We start from the raw sequence: 21917 nt of genomic DNA, 5'->3' as shown, positions 1-21917 counted from the left end.
CAGTCAATTACGTTGTTTACCCTATATAGACTACAATGACCATGAATCCTTGCGCGGGCACCAGTGCGCATGCGTGACTTGCGCACGTCCCTGCCGATTTTTCTCTACAAATCGTTTTTGGCGATTCTGTTGGGGGGGTGCGGTGATGTTAATCACGACCGGAATATAGGTGATTAAGTGGCTAATACACTCAATTTTGTTTCTAAAAGGGTTTATCTAACGAATTTAATATTAAACACACAGCGCATATTTTCCTCGCATGAATATAGTGATAAGTCAATTATCAGGGGAGCTTGAAGTAAGTGTTGAACGAACTTCCAGTAGAAGTAGTAGAGGCAGGTTCGATATTACCATTTAGAGAAAAATTGGATAGGTATATGGACAGGAAAGGAATGGAGGGTGATGGGCTGAGTGCAGGTCGGTGGGACTAGGTGAGAGTAGCGTTCCGCACGGACTAGAAGGGCAGAGATGGCCTGTTTCCGTGCTGTAATTGTTATATGGTTATATAAGTCACTTATAATTGAATAGCATCGTAACATTTAAGTAACATTTGGATATTAAACACACAGCACATATTTCCCCATATGAACATATAAAATCATTGCAAGACACCAATATCGCTGTATCAGTGGAAGCCCTGGGCTTGTTTCCCTGTAACAACACGGTCCTATCGAGAGGTGATGGAAGACAGCGATACTCGAAGGGGGTTCCTTATGTCCAGTCTATTCGGCAATTTAATTTTCGTTGCATTCATTGCAGAGATATGTTGGAAATGGAAGCAACGTTTTCAGTGCTTTCGTGGCTATCTCAGGATATTTAGCCTTGACTTTGATCCAGAATGCCGGCACAGATGTTATGTTAAATATGCTTTTCAGCCCGCCGTCATTTGCAAACTGGAGGAGTTGATCTCCGTCCCGCGCTGACATGGATGACGCGCGGGTAATGACCTCGCGTGCGTTCAAGTTCAACAGTGCGTGACAGGGAATGAGGAAAGGTGCAACTGACTCCTATCGCCAAATCATATCGTTTCCTCGCGGCCCAGTAGCACATGCTCTGCGGCCCGGTGGTTGGGGACAGCTGTTGTAAGGACCTAGTTTCCAATGCACTTAAATGAGTTATGGGTTCTACTAAAAATTCAGAGTCAAGTACAAAAAGTATAAAATAAATATCACATGGCACAAGTTTTCTAGGCCAGCAAAGAAAACCAACCAACTTTCACGGCTTTGCCAGCAATAAATAGTGTCACTACCTCTAGCTTTCATTCCTTTCCTTTTGAGAAATCATTTGGACTTTCTTCACCATCTTTCCATGACTACATTTTTTTTAAAAATCAGTAAAACACAAAACGAATTGGCAACATTCTATTACTTCACTAGCAAAACACTTATTTATCATAATGAAATTAACAAATTGTAAATACACTGATGCTCTGCTTGATGAAATATCGCTGAATATGGATTTGATCTTCCAGTCTAAAGACATCAGCTCAGGCAGCACAGTAACGTTTGGAACCAGCACACACCTTGCCCCTCCCTACTACAGTGCACCGTTGTGTCGATATCTTGGCATGGACACTTGCCTTACACTGGTGATCCCATTGCCTAAGGCTTGGTGTGCAAGGTTCACCTCAGAAGGCTGGTGTTAGGCAGGCTAGGGTGGGCAATGCAGCCATTTAATATATTGATGTGGGGCTCAAGAATGCACCCTGGGCCAACATGCTGAGGAGGGCCTGCAGTAGCTGTTCCATGCACTGATTCTCTATTCACCATCTATTGGGTGCGATGGAAGCTTCTCTCAGCTTGGCTGCATACCTTTCCCCAGCCCAAAGATTTTCTGTGGCAACAAGCCCAATTGCCATGAAAACAGCAGCAAAAATTCAATCATGAAGTCGCAGAAAAGGTGAGCATGCATGTTGCAAACGCAATCCATAATGTTACCATTTATGTCTAAGTCCCAAAACCCCTAATGAATATCAGTATTAGAGTCCAAGGATTCTATCAATAAATGTTGGCCTTATCAGCAATGATCTCATTTTATAAATGAATTAAAAACATCCCTTATCTTAATCCCTCAGTATTTCCTGCACCCCAGAGCCACAAAAGAGCAAAGCAAAACAGGAGCTCAATAATCAAAGTTACAACTCCTATGGCTACCTGCCGCAACATTTGCAATTTGTACTGAGTTACCTTCACTGCTAAGAAATTCAGTCCACTCTCATTGGCCAAAGCTTTTGCTATCATTGTCTTGGAACATCCAGGAGGTCCAAAAAGGAGAATTCCTTTAGGAGGTTGAATTCCCATTCTGGCAAAAGATTCTGGATGTTTTAGCGGCCACTCAACTGCCTGTCTGAGTTTCAGTTTCACATTTTCCATCCCTCCTATGTCTGACAAGGACACCTAAATAATGAAAAAGAGATTGATTAATGAGTATCAACTTATGTAAACATTTTCATTTCACAATACTGGAAATTAAGCAGATGTAAGCAAAATAGTCTTGTTCTGTTCTCTATTACAAATGCCATAACCAAATAACATGATTTTGTACATTTAGAAATAACATTCAATATTCATTTTACCAACACTAATATGGAACATGGACAATTAAATCACACAAATGGTTCCAAATTTCTTCCACCACCATCATCCCCAATAGCCACAGAGTCATATCATGTTCATAACAGTCTTTAAAAATACTTGTAATAGAGAATAACCCTAAATAGAGACCAATGACTTTCAATTTTCTGTCTGGCTGTCTCTCTCTCTCTCCCCTCAAGAGGATGTTTTTATTTAGTTTTCATCAACAAGTCTAAAAATCCAGTTTTCAGCTTAACCAATATCTGGACACTTTCTAGGGGAGAAAGCTAATCAAATGTGAAAAACATGAACCGCAACTTGTTTTTCCCTCCCTAATCTGACATATTCTCTGTTATTACCCCCAGTATTATTGTCACTGCCTATTAAATTAACATATAACTGGAATAAGTACATCTTGAGAAAAGTGCATCATAAAACTTTGGATCATATTTTTAAAACTGTGTTTTATTTTAAGTCAATAGGGATTACGCAACACCAATATCTTCAATAATCGTACCAAAAAGATGCCATTGTTAAGAAGAGTGACTTATAAGTGATATCACATCAAATGAAATTGACATAACTACATGTTTTTCAAAGAGGACTGAAGAATATTGCAAGAATAAAGGAAAGCAGGGTGAAAATTAAACAAAAGCAGGAGTAAAATGTCTTTTCATGGCCCTAAAATCTGAACCTGCAAGAGCCCTTTACAGTGACAAGCAAAAGTTTGGGCACCCCTGGTCAAAATTTCTGTTACTGTGAATAGCTAAGCGAGAAAAAGATGACCTGATTTCCAAGAAGCATAAAGTTAAAGATGACACATTTCTTTAATATTTTAAGCAAGATTACTTTTTTATTTCCATCTTTTACAGTTTCAAAATAACAAAAAAGGAAAAGGGCCCGAAGCAGAAGTTTGGGCACCCTGCCTGTTCAGTACTTAGTAACACCCCCTTTGGCAAGTATCACAGCTTGTAAATGCTTCTTGTAGCCAGCTAAGACTTTCAATTCTCGTTTAAGGCAGTTTCCCCCATTCTTCCTTGCAAAAGGTTTCTAGTTCTGTGAGATTCTTGGGCCATCTTGCATACACTGCTCTTTTGAGGTCTATCCACAGATTTTCAATGATGTTTAGGTTGGGGGACTGTGAGGGCCATGGCAAAACCTTCAGCTCGCGCCTCTTGAGGTAGTCCATTGAGGATTCTGATGTGTGTTTAGGATCATTATCCTGTTGTAGAAGCCATCCTCTTTTCATCTTTGGCTTTTTTACAGACGGTGTGATGTTTGCTTCTAGAATTTGCTGGTATTTAAATTGAATTCATTCTTCCCTCTACCAGTGAAATGTTCCCCGTGCCACTGGGTGCAACACAAGCCCAAGGCATGATCGATCCACCCCTGTGCTTAACAGTTGGAGAGGTTCTTTTCATGAAATTCTGCACCCTTTTTTCTCCAAACATACCTTTGCTCATTGTAGCCAAAAAAGTTCTATTTTAACTTCATCAGTCCACAGGACTTGCTTCCAAAATGCATCAGGCTTGTTTAGATGTTCCTTTGCAAACTTCTGATGCTGAATTTTATGGTGAGGACGCAGGAAAAGTTTTCTTCTGATGACTCTTCCGTGAAGGTCATATTTGTGCAGGTGTCAGCGCACAGTAGAACAGTGCACCACCACTCCAGAGTCTGCTAAATTGTCCTGAAGGTCTTTTGCAGTCACATGGGGGTTTTGATTTGCATTTCTAGCAATCCTATGAGCAGTTTTCTCAGAAAGTTTTCTTGGTCTTCCAGACCTCAACTTGTCCTCCACCGTTCCTGTTAACTGCCATTTCTTAATTACATTACGAACTGAGGAAACAGCTACCTGAAAACGCTTTGCTATCTTTTATAGCCTTCTGCTTTGTGGGCATCATTTATTTTAATTTTCAGAGTGCTAGGCAGCTGCTTAGAGGAGCCCATGGCTGCTGATTGGTGGGACAAGGTTTGAGGAGTCGGGGTATTTATAAAGCTTTGAAATTTGCATCACCTGACCTTTCCTAACGATGATTGTGAACCAGCTACAGCCCTAACAAGCTAATTAAGATCTGAGACCTTGGTAAAAGTTATCTGAGAGCTCAAATCTCTTGGGGTGCCCAAACTTTTGCATGGTGCTCCTTTCCTTTTTTTCCATTCTAAAATTGTACAAAACAAAAATAATACACTAATCCTGCTTAAAATGTTGAAAAGAATCTGAACTCTTTTGTTACACAGGGACAGTTTATATTCATTATTTTCCCAAATATTCATCCTCTAGTACAGTGGTCCCCAACCACCAGGCTGCAAAGCATGTGCTACCAGGCCGCGAGGAAACGATATGATCTGGCGATATGAAACGATATGAGTCAGCTGCACCTTTCCTCATCCCCTGTCATGCCCACTGTTGGAACTTGAACGCATGCGAGGTCATTACCCACGCGTCATCTATGTCAGCGCGAGAAGATCAACTCCTCGAGCTTGCAGATGACTGTGGACTGAAAAGTATGTTTGACATAACATCTCTGCCGACATTCTGGATCAAAATCAAGGCTGAATATCCTGAGATAGCCACAAAAGCACTGAAAACGTTGTTTCCATTTCCAACATATCTCTGCAAAGCTGGCTTTTCTGCAATGAATGCAACGAAAACTAAATTGCGGAATAGACTGGACACAAGGAACCCCCTTCGAGTATCGCTGTCTCCCATCACCCCTCGATAGGACCGTCTTGTTGCAGGGAAACAAATCCCAGGGCTCCCACTGATTCAGCGATATTGGTGTGTTGTAATGATTTTATATGTTCATATGAGAGGGAAAGAGAGAGAAAAAAAATTAGGGTTGGAGTTTCTCTAACACTGATTTCTCTAACTTCCATTAATGCCCCTCCCCCCTTTCTTACCCCATCCCTAATTTTTTTTCTCTCTCTTTCCCTCTCACAATAACTCCTTGCCTGTTCTCCATCTTCCTCTGGTGCTCCCCTCCCCCTTTCTTGCTTCCAAGGCTTTCCGTCCCATGATACTCCCCCTTCTCTAGCCTTGTATCCCTTTTGCCAATCAACTTCCCAGCTCTTAGCTTCATCCCTCCCCCTCCTGTCTTCTCCTATCATTTCTGGTCTCCCCTTCCCTTTTTCAAATCTCTCACCATCTCTTTTTTCCCTTAGTTCCAACGAAGGGCCTCGACCCGAAATGTCGATTGCACTTCTTCCTATTGATGCTGCCTGACCTGCTGCGTTCCACCAGCACTTAGTGTGTGTTGCAAAGAAAATTATTTGTTAAAGATATGAAATAAAAGAAAAATGATAAAAATATTAACAGTTATGTTGATGACCAAGTGACAAGTCCTTGTAGTAGCAGGGTATTCATTAGTCTCACAGCTTTAAGGGAAGAAGCTGTTACCCAGTCTGGCAGTCCTAGTACTGATGCTCCTGTACCTCCTTCCTGATGGTAGTGGGTCAAAGAGATGGTAGGGATCCTCAACAATACTTCCAGCCCTGCAGGTACAATGCTCTTTGACTAGTGCCAGTTCCCTCTTTAAAGCATCCTAGGGCAATAACACAATGGGCAAAATATATATAGATCCTTCCTGAGAAGGCGATCGAACCACTTTAATCCAGCAACCAGATTCTTCCACATCCTTGAACTGAGAGGCATAATCCTCCAACACAAAGGACCGTATTCTTTCATCATTAAGCAGAAAGCATGTAAGTGACTGCCAACTCCTTGGCTCCACTCACAGCTCGCTTATTGTGACTCAGCCCATCATGCCAATGCTCTTTCAACAAAGAGACTGAATGGCTACAGCTTGAAGATCTGGCTTCTGATACCTCTACAGCACCCCAAAATACAACTGAAGCGCTCAGACAAGGATACTTTGTGTACATAAAACAATTGACACTGAAACAAAAGTTACATTATTTTGGTTGCCCTGGAGGTAAGTGTCTGTACGAGCTCTAGATAATTGGTGGTATATTTTTCCCTGAGACTTAGAAGCAGCACAAGTATCCACTTTTTTTGACTACAACAGTCACAATTCAAATTGCTTTGGAAAATACGATTAAAAATCAAGTCATGCTTCTGATCCGTGAAAACAAGCAAGATACTTTTGAAGAGTAATAACAAGTTCTCAGAACATGCAAGAAAAACAAACCAGAATGTAAAATGTTGCAAAAATCAGCCTGGAACTTGTAAAAAAGGAAAAGATACATTTTGGACACTAAATTGCCACAAATTACAGGATTGTAGACAGAATTGGCCATTCCATTTAATATTACAAAAGCACAATGTCATCCATAACTTGTTATTTTTATGAAGTAACTCTTCTGACTGATTGCTCCGTATGAGTCACAGGAAGTTAAGATAATTAATTAATACATGAAACATTGCTTGGAAAGGCAATTCCAACTGAAGTTAGAGACACAATTAGATGCACAACAGCTGCATGCCATTACTTCCCATAAGCCAAAACCTAACAGCATAAATTGCAATGCAGTTTCACTCCCAGTGCTCTCAATGCCTTTTATGCACACTTTGAAAGGGAGAGTAACTCTACACCTATGTGAATCATACACACAGCATCTGGTGACACTGTGATCCGTCTCAGACACTAATGACCAAACATCCTACAAGGGGATAAACCCTCAATTATGTGTCAGGTCCAAATGGTGTATGTGGCCAGGTGCTGAAAACCTGTGCTGATTAACTGATTCAATCTCACACTGCTGTAGCCTGAGATTCCCACCTGGACAGCAATCATTCAAATAACTAAGAGCAGGGTGAGCTGCTTCAATGACTTTCGCCTGGTACCAATCACATCTACAGATGTCCCCCGCTTTTCGAATGTTCGCTTTACGAAACCTCATTGTTACGAAAGACCTACATTAGTTACCTGTTTTTGCTAACAGAAGGTGTTTTCACTGTTACAAAAAAAAGGCAGCGCGCGAAAAAAGGCAGCCAAGCTCCTCCCCAGGAACTGCATTCTAGCCGGCATTGTTTAAACACGTGGCTGTGAGCAGCCGTTAGCAAGATGAGTTCTAAGGTATCAGAAAAGCCTAAAAGAGCTTGTAAGGGTGTTACACTCAGCGTAAAACTAGACATAATTAAGCATTTTGATCGTGGTGAACTAATTAAGGACAAAGTGAGTTTGGCTTGAGGAAGTTGATGAAGATGATGTTAAAGAGGTTTTGGCATCCCATGACCAAGAACTGATAGATGAAGAGCTGATGCAATTGGAAGAGGAAAGGATAGCAATCGAATCCGAATGCAGTAGCGAACGGACCGAAAGTGAAGTCGTCCAGGAACTGAACGTGAAGCAACTGCATGAGGTTTTCGCTGCAATGATTGCAGAAAAGTACGACTTTAATTTTGAAACGGTACGTAGGTTTAGGGCATATTTGCAGGATGGTTTGAGCACTTACAAAGAACTGTATGATAGAAAAATGTGCGAGGCTAAACAGTCATGCATACTGTCATTTTTCAAGCCTTCCACATCAGCCACAGCAGGCGACGAACCTCGACCTTCGACATCGAGGCAGGCAGACATAGAAGAAGATGACCTGGCAGCCCTGATGGAAACAGACGACGATGAGATGACACCCCAGTGTCCCACCACCCCAACCCCCGGGCCGCAGACCGATACATTGCCGCGGAGAATGCAGTGGTAGCCGGGATGCACCCAGCACATCTTTAAGAAAAAAGCCGAAATAAACATGTTAATTAATTAGGTGCCGCCTGGCACATAAATGTCGGCCCAGATCAGAGGCGATTGCCGATTGCGTCACCTCTGATCTGGGCCGACATTTACGTGCCGGGCAGCACCTAATTAATTAGCTTGTTTATTTCGGCTTTTTTCTTAATGATGTGCTGGTTGCGTCCCGGCTACGGCTGCATTCTCCATGGATCAGTATTGGTTCGCTGCCCGGAGGTTGGGGACCACTGCACCATCCCAACCTCTGACGACTCAGCCTAACACACCATCATCAGTGTGCTCGGCGCTGACTTCTCGATTCCAGTAAGTGATTCTACACTGTCCATACATTATTTCTACTTTATATAGGCTGTGTTATTTTGGTATGATTTGGCAGCTTCATAGCTTAAGGGTTACTGGAGAGAGTGTTTCTGCCGAGAGCACTTGCGTGAGATTTTCGCTACGGAGAACAGTGCGGCAATGATTGCAGAAAAGTGTTTCTACTTCATATAGGCTGTGTATTTATCATATCATTTCTGCTTTTACTATATGTTACTGTTATTTTAGGTTTTATGTGTTATTTGGCATGATTTGGTAGGTTATTTTTGGGACTGCGAACGCTCACAAAATTTTCCCATATAACTAAATGGTAATTGCTTCCTCACTTTACGGCATTCCGGCTTACGAACCGTTTCATAGGAACGCTCTACCTTCGGATGGCAGGGGAAACCTGTGCTATATTGAAGCACTTCAAGAGGTTGTTTATGGAACATCCCTCCACACTGTTGGTAGTATCTAAAGGAGGTGCAGCTTCAAGAAAACTTCTGTCATCAAAGAGCCCCACCATCTGGGCCATACTATCTTTTCATAGCTACCATTAGGCAGGAGGTACAGAAGCCTGAAGTCCCACAATACCAGGTTCATGAACAGCAGAACTCTATTCACTGCAGTTTAGCAACATTATGACCACTTGGCATTAAAACAGACTTTGATTTTTGTTCTAATTGTGTTTTCTTGTAAAATTATGTACAATTTTTTTAATGTTTTTCTTGTAAACGCTGCTTATGTGATACGAGGTGCCTGAGATGCTGCTACACGCAAGTTTTCCATTGCATGTGTGCAAAATAAAGGTACTTGTGCAGATTTACATGAAACTGACAAGGACCAATACCTATTGCAATTCTCTTCACCACCACAACAGGTGTACAGTGGACACACTCTCAGTGGCTGTCCACTATGCTCTGAAGCACCTAGATGGCAAAACATATGTCAGTCTGCTATTTATCAATTACAGTTCAGTATTCAACACCATCATTCCCTCAGTACTAATAACCAAGTTTCTAAAACCAGACCTCTGTACCTCCCTCAGCACTAGTCCCTCAACTTCTTTATTAGAAGAAGTCATACAAATCAGTAATAATTTCTTGCTGCCTATCAACACAGATACACCTCAAGAAAGTATGCATATCTCACTGCTCTCTCCACACTCATCAGTGTGTGGTTAAGCACTGCTCAAAACTCAGATGCATTCTATAAATTCAATGGTGACACCACTGTCATTGATCAATACAGGACATAGCAAGCCCACTTGATCTGCACCCCATCCACAATTCACTCGTTCTACCACAAGCACACAATAGCAGCAGTCTGTACCATCTGCAGGATGCAGTGCAGGAACTCACCAAAACTCTTCAGCCAGAACCTTCCAAACCTAAAATCTCTTCCAGCTCAAAGGACAAAGGCAAGAAAGGCAAGAGACATCTTCACCTAGATGGCAAGATGATGCTGATGAACCATGGCAACGTGTTGCAGACAGCTTACAACACTCCTAAATAAGCTTCCTCTGAACCACTGCAATCTGGGGCCTGTAATTTCCCTTCAAGGAACATACTCTTGAACCATCTTAATGAACTAGTGATTTCTGAAGGACTCGGTGGAGTTAACTCTCAAGCGTGCAGGTGTGGCACCTTTAAACAGACAAAGGAACATTGCCACAGCCAAAAGAGGGAGAGGAGGGGAGGACTCCAAGCTAGACTGAAATGCTGCAGAATGAAACTTCCTCTACCCAGCATCCTGTTAGCAAATTTACAGTTGCTAGAGAAAAAGATTAAGGGCTTGAGGACCTAAAGCTGTACCGGATGGAAATTGCTGTATTGGAATTGCTGTGCTCTCTGTTTCACAGAGACATGGCTCATTCCAGACATGCTGGATACGATCGTAGGATCAGAGGACTTCTCGATACACCGGATGGACCGGACTGCTGATTCAGAGAAGGCAAAAGGAGGGGGTCTGTGTTTCATGATAAACTCTTTATGGTGCTCAACACAGTGTTCTTGTCACACTTTTGTTCCCCGACCTGGAACATGACCAAGTGCCAACTTTCTACTTAACAAGAGAATTGTCCTCCATCATCCTGACCACAGTTTACATACTGCCAAAGGCTGATGTTAAGCAGGTGCTTGAGGTATTGAATGCCATGATCAGCAAAGAAGCAGCAGCCTACCTCAACACCTTTCAAATCATCTTCGGGGTCGTTTGAAGAAATCGCTGCCCAGTTATCATCAACGTATCACCTTCAGTACCAGAGGTCCCAACACACTTGACCACCGTTACACTACAATTAGGAATGGCTGCCATTCAATGCCTAGACCATAGTTCGGGAAATCTGATCACTTAGCTGACCCTCTCCTACCTGCATACAGGCAGAGGCTAAGGAGCAAGGTTCCAGAGATAAAGACAATAGGTGGCCGTGAGAGAGAGAGGAACTGCTATGGGATTGCTTCAAGTCAATGGATTGGGCCACGTTCAAAGACTCATCAGAGGATCTGAACGAATACACCGTGGTTATCACTGGACTTTATAAAAACAGCTGTAGATGAATGTGTCCCAGTAAAAAGATGATTCAGAGTTTTCCCTAATCATAAGTCCTGGATGAACTACAAGATCTGCTATCTGCTGAAGGTCAGATAGTGGCATACAGGTCTGGTAATGAAGTTAAATACAAGGGGTCCAGGTACGAAATCTCGAAAGCCATCTCACGCATTAAGCAGTATTCCAGACTACACGAATCACTGAAGGATGCTCAACACTTGTGGCAGGGCTTGAATGCTACCACCTCCTACAAAGTGAAACATAGCTGACAACAAGGCCTTGATCTCAGATGAGCTCAATGCCCTTTATGTTCACTTTATGAAATCCCACAGCCCACGATGACCCTATGATTTAAGTCTCTGAGACTGACGTGAGAGCATCCTCCAGGAGGGTGAACCCACGGAAAGCATCTGGCCCAGACAAGGTACCTGGTTAAGTACTAAAGGCCCATGCTGATCAACTGGGTGGAATGTTCATTGATACCCTTAACCTCTCGCTTCAATAGTCTGAGGTACCCATTTGCTTCAAGCAGGCTTCAATTGTACCATGCTCAAGAAGAACATGGTTAGCTGCCTCAATGACTAACGTCCAGTAGCACTTACATCCACTGCAATGAAGTGCTTTGAGAAGTTGGTGCTGAAATACATCAATTCCTGCCTCAGAAGTGACTCGGATCCACTCCAATTTGCCTACCGTCACAACAGATCAATAGCAGATGCCTCCTCATTGGCTCTTCATTCAATCCTGGAATATCGGGACAGCAATACATCAGGATCTCTTCAGTGACTAGAACTCAACATTCGATACTATCCTCCTTTCAAAACTAATCATTAAGTTTTAAGTCCTAGGCTAGTTGCAGGAGTTCCTTGTGCAACTGGTTCCTCGATTTCCTCATGTGCTGAGACCAGTCAGTTCGGATTGGTAACAACATCTCCACAATCTCCATCAGTACATGTGCTCAGCCCCTGCTGTACTCGACTTATTCTTGTGACTGTGAGGCTAAGGACATCTCTAAAGCCATATTTAAGTTTGCTGATGACACCACTGTCGTTGACCAAATCAAAGGTGGTGATGAATCCGCGTATAGAATTGAAAATCTGGCTGAGTGGTGCCACAACAACTTCTCTCAATGTCAGCAAGGAGCTGATTATTGGTTTCAGTAAGAGAAAACCAGAGGTCCATCGGGGATCAGAGGTGGAGAGGATCAGCAACGCATCGGGGATCAGAGGTGGAGAGGATCAGCAACTTTAAATTCCTTGGTATTATCATTTCAGAGGATCTGTCCAGGGTCCACCTCGTAAATGCTATTACAAAGAAAGCACGGCAGTGCCTCTGCTTTCTTAGAAGTTTGCAACGATTAGGTATGCCAATTAAAACTGCTATAGATGAGAATATTGACTGGTTGTATCACAGCCTGAAATGGAAACACCAATGCCCCTGTACAGAACAGCCCGCAAAAAGTTGCGGAAATGGCCCAGACCATCACCCCACCACTGAGCACATCTACACAGAGCACTATCGCAGAAAAGCAGCATCCATTATCAAGGACCTCCACAATCCAGGTCATGCTCTCTTCCAGCTGCTGCCATCAGGAAAAAGGTACAGGAACCTCAGGACCCATGCTACTGGGTTCAGGAAAAGTTATTACCCCTCAACCATCAGGCTCTTGAATCAGAGGAGATGACATAACTAAACTGTTTCCAAACCTATGGACTCACCTTCAAGGACTCTTCATCTCACGATTTCGATAATTATTTCTTACTTATTATTATTATCATCATTATTTTTCTTTTCCACTTTCTTTTTGCATTTGCATAGTTTGTTTTTTCTTTGCACACTAGATGTTTGTCTGTCCTTTTGAGTGCAGTCTTTCATTGATTCCATTGTGTTTCTTGTATTTACTGTGATTGCCCACATGAAAATGAATCTCAGGGTTACACATGATGACATTTATGTACTTTGATAATAAATTTAATCTGAACTTTGAAGCTACCCTCCAAGCAACATACCACACTGACTTTGTATTTATCACCATTCCTGCAGTCTTGCTTGGTTGAAATATTGGAACTCCCTCCCTAAAGACTTTGTGGATAAATCCTCACCTCAAAGACTGAGAGAAGGAGACGGAGAGGAGAGAAGGAGAAGGAGACGGAGGGGAAGGTGGAGAGGGAGGGAGAGAGGGAAACAGAGGCAGAAAAGGAAAGGGGGAAGGGGGAGGGGGAGAGGGAGGGAAAGAGAGAGAACATACACACAAACCTACAACATTTGTGAATTCCTACTTCGTCTAAAAATACTACCCAAGCATGGCTCACAGAAGGATAGTATGAAATCCAAAGAGGAGCTACATAATATTTCTGGCAAGCTAGTGGACCAAAAGCAATTAGATTTCAGCAGAGATCAAAGATCGCTGATTAAGAGAGGAAAACTAGAGTGTGAGAATAATATGTGGTATTGTAAAAGTAGATTATAAAAGCTCTTACGAATATGTAAAATGACTATACGTCACATACACTTTAAAATAGGAAATATTCACAATGAATGACAGAGTAATTATTTAAGTATGTGTTCTCAGAAGGGGACATAAATAATCTTTCTTGAAATGGTCGGACACCAAAGTTTAAGGAAGGTGAAGAACTGTAGGAAATTGGTATCAATAAGGAAATGAATTCAGGTCTAGATTTATTTATCACATGTACATCGAAACATACAGTGAAACGTGTCATCTGCGTTAACAACCAACACACCCTAGGTTGTGTTAGGGGCAGCCCACAAGTGTCGGAACACATTCCAATACCAACATAGCATGCTGTGAATGCTCGGAAGAAGAACACAGCAATACAGAACTTACCAAGCTACAAATCAGCAACAGTGAAACAAATCTTGATCCTCCCTCCCTCCCATATACCCACGGACATATGTAGCCCTCTATTCCCAGGACAACTTATCTATCTTCTTCGGCCTCCAGCCTCCAGTGGACTGTGGATTCGTAGGCACTGGGCCCCGACTTACCCCCAACGGACTTGCAGAGACCTGTAGACTCAGCACGGCCATTGGACTTCAATCCAGACCTCTAATCCACCTTCAGCTTCGACCCAGATCTCCAATCGTTCTTTGGGCTTCAATTCGGAACTCCAATCAACTTTTGGGCTTCGATTCGGAACTCCAATCAACCTTCGGGCTTCGATCCGGAACCTCCAGTCAACCTTCTGGCTTTGATCCAGAACCTCCAATCAACCTTCGGGCTTCCATTGGATTGCTGATCAACCTTCAGGCTTTGTTCTTCTGCATCGAACCAGAAACTCACAAATAATGATGAAGAGGGTCCTGGATATGGGCACGAACTTCAGTCCTCAAACACTGGACTTGCCAATGATGGAAACTTGAACTTTAGGCCTCGAACCCCAGTCAGGCCACACTGCGGGCCTTCGAACACAGAGCAGAGCCTTAGACTTAGAATTAAGACTCTGACTTGTCCTCTAATTCCCCCACATCCTGTCCGTAAACCCTAACCTCACCCCTAGCTCCCCCGCTGTCTCCAAAACCTAAAAACTAAATAAATCTGAGCCACACCCTCAACACAGACTGCAACATGGTGCCATCTTGGATTCAACTCAGATATATTCTAATAGAGATGTTTAAATTTATGGTACTGAAAGCCAATAAATTCCTAGGGTCTATTAATCTAAATCCCTGAGTACTAAAGAGATAGTTCTGGAATTAGCAGATACATTGGCTATCACTTTTTTTTAAGAATTCTGTAAGCTATTAAAATTGTTTCTACAGATTGGAGAATGGTACAGGAGATAGAAAAAATCCCAGAAATTATGGATGTTAGCAGGAAAAATATCAGATTCTCAAAAGGCTATTAGGAATGGATAAAGCCACATCCCTTGAATAAATAAACAAATTATCTACAAACTGACTTTGCTCCGTGTGCATCAGCAAGTTCAAAATTCAGCATATCTGAAAGATGATCTACTCGGGCAAATAGTAGGTACACAAACAAGTAAGTGCCCATTTGATGAACTATTAAAAAATATTAAGCAAAAAGCAAAATACCGCAGGTGATGAAAATCTTTGTTATATTTTAAAATATTAAATGGCCCAAAAGCTTTGCTCATTTAAGCAAAATAAAAAAATGTCCACTTTCAAAAATAGAAAGGCTGTACAACAGCTATAATTTATCATAAATACCCAAAGTAACAAAATAATTTGTGTTCTAATAAAACATTTTCTGGAAATCACACAATAATCTTTCATCCTCCCAACTTTTTCTATAAGTCTTTTTAAAATATGCCATCTTCTTATAATTCTGCAGAATCATGTCCCCATATCAAACAGATCTCTTCTGCAAATGATTAACCATCGCACTTCACAATATGTACCTAAACTTATTCAAACATTATTTCTTTCATATAAAACAACTTACTTTTGGAACATCAATAGTTACTTCTCTCATGGCACTAGGCCTGACATCATTCATCGCTTGCAGGAAGTCATTAAAAGTTATCTTCACTGAACCAGCCAACTTATTGTCTGAAGGGTTGCTACATTCTTCAAGGGTTCGACGTAAAGCATGTAGACCTGTCAGAAATGAAAGATTTTTGTGGGCCATCACTTTTGAATAGGACTTGCTGAACATTAGGTTTTTTTTTCACAAAGTAGTTCTCAGTCAATTCCAGTTTATCAGCTACGGTATTTCTTCAAACATGACAAAAGACATAAAATAACCTGCATCTCGTCTGCTTCAAATTTTCCATGCAAGCAGGGAAACAAATGTAAAGTAACGCAACAACTTAATGCTAATCAGCAAAAATCTATTCAAAAAGCAGAAGAGAATGAAGTAGCTTGTCTCAAGTTCATACTTGTAATTAAACATAAGTTATCAGCTTTAACTATGGTGGCAAGTGAAGAAACAAATATACCAAAGTATTTCCCATTAGAAGGGAAAGGCATTTGAATAACGCATTGTGTTGGATGTGTCTTTCTTCAGCAAATAGAGACTGGTGACTCTCAAGTCAGTGGCAGGGACCTAACCCTAATGCATTCCTGTCAGGATGGTTTATACCTTGCAGGCAAACATCCTAGTAAAATCCCAATGCAATAATTGCCACTGAGAGAGACAATGACAGGAAGCTGCAGACTTAACAGATGTCTTGATGAGTTGCAGCTGTACATTTTGTGGATGTAACACATCACAACTGCTACCTTACGCTGAAGAAGTCTCCACAGACAGTTTCCTACAGAACCATCCTTAAAGGTCAATGTGCCCACTGACAAGCTCTTAACCTTTGCCTCCTCATCCTCCTTCTCACAGGCTACTGGTTTACCCAATCTCTGCCGGCAAGCAGATCCAGGGTAAAAGGGATAACTTGAGAATCTAATTCCAACACCAACCACAGCACTGGCGCTTTCACACACAAATCAATTGTCAACATTCTCTTGAATGAGCCCATTACAAATCAATCACTAACAAACCATTGAGAAGGGGGATGGAATTGGCAGTCTGTTATCTTGTGTATCTTATCTTGGGGATCTTAATGAGAATATGATGAGTTCCATCCACCCTCCCTGCAGCCCAACTGTTATTCCGTGGTAATACTTAATCTGATTTCATATTAACTCACTAAACACAGCTGCATTGTTTTACAAAAAACACAGAAATATTCCCGTTATTGGACATGCAAATTTAATTTTTTTCACAAACATGAGAAAATCTCTAGATGCAAGCAACACACACGAAATGCTGGAGGAACACAGCAGGCCCCCCTGCTGAGCTCCCCCAGCATTTTGTCTGTGTTGCATTTAATTTTTTCCCCCATTTCAGTTTATTCTTTCTACAAGCCAGAATTTGCTGATCAAAACAACAGTGGAAAACATCTTCTTGCTTCCTGAAACTGAGCGTGAGAAGTTAATTCCAGCAGTAGCCAGCTTGAGATTAGTTAATGCAACATTAATACAAGTTCAGGACCTTGCCTAGCAATTATTGGCCCAGATATATAAGGATTTAACCCAGCTGAAACAGTAAAATAGCTATCACAACATTCATAATGGTACTTAAGGAAAATTGTCTGAAAGCAAAATAAATGATTTGATTTCTACACATATGCATTTTTGCTGGTAAACTGATCAAAAAGGATTGATTTAGGGTTATCACATTCAGATTTTAATTAGCTAGGTGTATAAACCAATTCAAAGTTCAACCTTTACTATCTGTGTCCTTCAATGTACTTTCTTTTCCATTCATCTGAGGTATGTGACAATAAAAATGTTTTCTTACATTTCCTACAACAGATCATGTATCAATAAACATTGAAGTTCCAAATGCTAGCACCAAAAGTTCCGTCAAAAGTTTTTTTTTACTAGTAGCAAATTGATTTTCATTTAATGAGTTAATTTTCTTTTAATAAATTTAATAATTTTCATAGTGACAAATTGCAAGCTAATCACTTGACAATTAGATACAGAACACAGGTTCCAACACAGCCCAAGTGCATGAAGAGCACCCCCTACTGCACCATATACTTGCACTTACCTCACAGAAAACTAGTTTTCATAAGATTTCACAACCAATGCCAGCTTAGGAATTGTGTGTTTTCAGCACAAAAGGTGAAAAATCTGAGCTGACTTGCTATCAATCTGATTCAATTTTGAGCAATGGTTATAAGGCTAACACAACAATATAACATGCTTTCTTTTATCTGTGCAGTGCAATGATATTTATTTATAGTAACAGTATTTACATTTATTTATATTTATTGCTTACTTATTTATTATTATTTGCACTGTTTGTTGTCTTTTGCACACTGGTTGGTGCAGTCTTTCATTGATTCTATTATGGTTATGGGATTTACCGAGAATCCCTGAGAGAAAAAGAATCTCAGGGTTGAATATGGTAACATATATGTTATTTAATAATAAACTTACTTTGAACTTAGAGCTTTGTGCACTGGGAAAAAGGCGGTGTGCCTCTCATAATCTTATACACTCCTATCAAGTCACCCCTCATCCTCTGTTGCTCCAAAGAGAAAAGCTTTAGTTCGCTCGGTCTACCCACATAAGACATGTTCTCTAATCCAGGCAGCATCCTGGTAAACCTTCTCTGCACCCTCCCTAAAGCTTACACATCCTTCCTTGAATGAGGGAACCAGAACTGAACAGACTACTTCAAGTGTGGTCTAACCAAAGTTTTATGGTGCTGCAACATTACATTGTGGCTCTTGAAATTAATCTCCTGACAAATGGTGGCCAACACACTACATGTCTTCTTAACCACCGTATCAACTTGCCAGGCAACTTTGTAGGATCTAAAGACTTGGACCCCAAAATTTCTCTATTGCTCCACACTGCTAAATTCCTAACATTAATCTTATACTTTGATGACAAGTTTGATCTTCCAAAGTGTATCCCTTCACACTTTTCTGGTCTTTATTTCAGATCTGCTCGGGCCCTGCCTTTTTTATCTGTTTGCCTGACACATTGATGGCTGTACTGTTGTCGTTTTCTGTTTAATCATAAACCTCAAAAGTTGCACCATATTTGATATGATCAAAGGCCATCTTTGACTCTTGGCTTTCTTTATTACATCCATTTCAGGGGATCAGTTCACAACCAATACCTATAACAAACACTCAGACTCCCCCACACTGTTTCCTGTAAGGACACCATTCCATTCTCCAAGTTCCTTTGCTAGTTATGATACGCATCTTGAACTTATGATATTCATCATAAATTTTCTGATGACAATGCCCTCCACAACAGTTCTTAAGATGTCTTCCTTCTTTCTCAATGGTGGTCTCTCTTTCACAATCGCTGACCATAGTCAGGCCAGCTCCACCCACTACCCTCAATATTCAAATACAAGTTTCCACCTGATGCCATCAAATATACCCTCTCCTTCCACACCCCCTTAGGATTCCAAAGCATTGCTCCCTAAGTGACATCCAACAGGCTCTTTCCTTCTCATGCCATATTCCTATGCAGCACTTGCTCTTTAAGGTAAAAGAAGAAGAAAATGCTGAAAAACTCAACAGGTCAGAAACCACATGGAAAGAGAAACAACTAATGCATCAGGTCGGAGACTCTTCATGAACACTGAAGTACAGAACACTACAGCGGAGTAACACACACACAAAGTGCTGGAAGAACTCAGCAGGTCAGGCAGCATTTATGGAGGGGAATGAACAGTCAACATTTTGGGGCAAGACCCTTCATCATGAATGGAAAGGAAGGAGGGAAGAAGCCAGAACAAGAAGGGAAGGAGTACAAGCTAGAATGTGAAGGGGAAGGTAGGTGGGTGGAGGAGAGGTGAGAAGCTGTGAGGTGCTAGGTTGAAAAGGTAAAGGTCTGAAGAAGGAATCTGATAGGAGGGGAGAGTAGACCATGGAAGAAAGGGAAGGAGAAGGAGCACCAGAGGGAGGTAATAGGCAGGTGAGGAGAAGGGGTAAGCGGGGAGCCAGTATGGAGAACTGAAAAGGAGAGAAGGGAGAAATGGAAGAAAATGCCAGAAGTTGGACAAATCAGTACTCATACCGTCTAGTTGGAGGCTACCCGAACAGAATATAAGGTGCTGTTCCTCCAACCTGAGAGTGGCCTCATCATGTCAGTAGGGAAGGCCATGGACGGACAGCACAGGCCCTTTGGCCCAAGATGTTGTGTTGATCTTTTAACCTACTCTAACATAGACCTAACCCTTCCCACCTACATAGCCCTCCATCCTTCTATCATCTATGCAGCTATCCATGAGTTCCTTAAATATCCCTAATATATCTGCGTCCACCACCACCCGACAGGGCATTCCGGACGCTCACCACTGTCACCAGTGTCTGCGTAAAAAACCTCTGACACCCTAGCCTATACTCTCCTTCAATTACCTTAAGATTATGCCCCCTCATATTAGACATTTCCGCATTGGGAAAAAGTCTCTGGCTGTCCACTCAATCTATGCATTTTATCATCTTGTACACCTCTATCGCAGCCTCTCTTCCTCTTTTGTTTCAAAGAGAAAAGCCCCAGCTCTCTCAACTTATCATCATAACACATGCTCTCTAATTCAGGTAGCATCCTGGTAAATCTCCTCTGCATCCTCTATAAAGCTTCTACATCCTTCCAATAAAGAGGTGACTACAACTGAACACAATATTCCAGGTGTGGTCTAACCATGGTTTTATAGAGCTGCAACATTATCTCGCAGCTCTTGAACTTAATCCCCCAACTAATGAAGCCCCAACACACCATACACCTTCTTAACCACTCTAACAATTTGAGCAGCAATTCTGAGGGATCCATGAACATAGAACATAGAATAGTACAGCACAGTACAGGCCCTTCGGCCCACAATGTTGTGCCGACCCTCAAATCCTGCCTCCCATATAAGCCCCCACCTTAGATTCCTCCATATACCTGTCTAGTAGTCTCTTAAACTTCACTAGTGTATCTGCCTCCACCACTGACTCAGGCAGTGCATTCCACGCACCAACCACTCTCTGAGTAAAAAACCTTCCTCTAATATCCCCTTTGAACTTCCCACCCCTTACCTTAAAGCCATGTCCTCTTGTATTGAGCAGTGGTGCCCTGGGGAAGAGGCACTGGCTATCCACTCTATCTATTCCTCTTATTATCTTGTACACCTCTATCATGTCTCCTCTCATCCTCCTTCTCTCCAAAGAGTAAAGCCCTAACTCCCTTAATCTCTGATCATAATGTATACTTTCTAAACCAGGCAGCATCCTGGTAAATCTCCTCTGTACCCTTTCCAATGCTTCCACATCCTTCTAATAGTGAGGTGACCAGAACTGGACACAGTACTCCAAGTGTGGCCTAACCAGAGTTTTATAGAGCTGCATCATTACATCACGACTCTTAAACTCTATCCCTCGACTTATGAAAGCTAACACCCCATAAGCTTTCTTAGTTACCCTATCCACCTGTGAGGCAACTTTCAGGGATCTGTGGACATGTACCCCGAGATCCCTCTGCTCCTCCACACTACCAAGTATCCTGCCATTTACTTTGTACTCTGCCTTGGAGTTTGTCCTTCCAAAGTGTACCACCTCACACTTCTCCGGGTTGAACTCCATCTGCCACTTCTCAGCCCACTTCTGCATCCTATCAATGTCTCTCTGCAATCTTTGACAATCCTCTACAATATCTACAACACCACCAACCTTTGTGTCATCTGCAAACTTGTCAACCCACCCTTCTATCCCTACATCCAGGTCGTTAATAAAAATCACGAAAAGTAGAGGTCCCAGAACAGATCTTTGTGGGACACCACTAGTCACAATCCTCCAATCTGAATGTACTCCCTCCACCACCACACTCTGCCTTCTGCAGGCAAGCCAGTTCTGAATCCACCTGGCCAAAGTTCCCTGGATCCCATGCCTTCTAACTTTCTGAATAAGCCTACCGTGTGGAACCTTGTCAAATGCCTTACTAAAATCCATATAGATCACATCCACTGCACTACCCTCATCTATCTGCCTGGTCACCTACTCAAAGAACTCTATCAGGCTTGTTAGACACGATCTGCCCTTCACAAAGCCATGCTGACTGTCCCTGATCAGACGATGATTCTCTAAATGCCCATAGATCCTATCTCTAAAAATCTTTTCCAACAGCTTTCCCACCACAGACGTAAGGCTCACTGGTCTATAATTACCCGGACTATCCCTACTACCTTTTTTGAACAAGGGAACATTCGCCTCCCTCCAATCCTCCGGTACCATTCCCGGACGACAAGGACATAAAGATCCTAGCCAGAGGCTCAGCAATCTCTTCCTCGCCTCGT

The 21917-nt window shown here is 41.9% G+C and overlaps 1 protein-coding gene across 5 annotated transcripts in view; it reads right to left on the bottom strand.

Annotated features, from left to right (window-relative positions):
• afg2a (AFG2 AAA ATPase homolog A) overlaps positions 1-21917 on the bottom strand; it is a 457570-nt gene that overhangs the window by 339038 nt on the left and 96615 nt on the right. For all 5 annotated transcript variants that reach the window (XM_072256115.1, XM_072256117.1, XM_072256116.1 and 2 more), the window contains exons 10-11: positions 15558-15712; positions 2187-2396 (exon numbers count right to left, since the gene is read on the bottom strand). In XM_072256115.1, the coding sequence (XP_072112216.1) occupies positions 2187-2396; positions 15558-15712 (365 nt within the window). The remainder of the gene's footprint in view (positions 1-2186; positions 2397-15557; positions 15713-21917) is intronic.

Source organism: Mobula birostris, chromosome 4, assembly GCF_030028105.1.
Source record: "Mobula birostris isolate sMobBir1 chromosome 4, sMobBir1.hap1, whole genome shotgun sequence".
NCBI lineage: Eukaryota > Metazoa > Chordata > Chondrichthyes > Myliobatiformes > Myliobatidae > Mobula > Mobula birostris.
The sequence above is the reverse complement of the archived record's forward strand: the minus strand, read 5'-3'. Positions and strand labels throughout refer to the sequence as shown.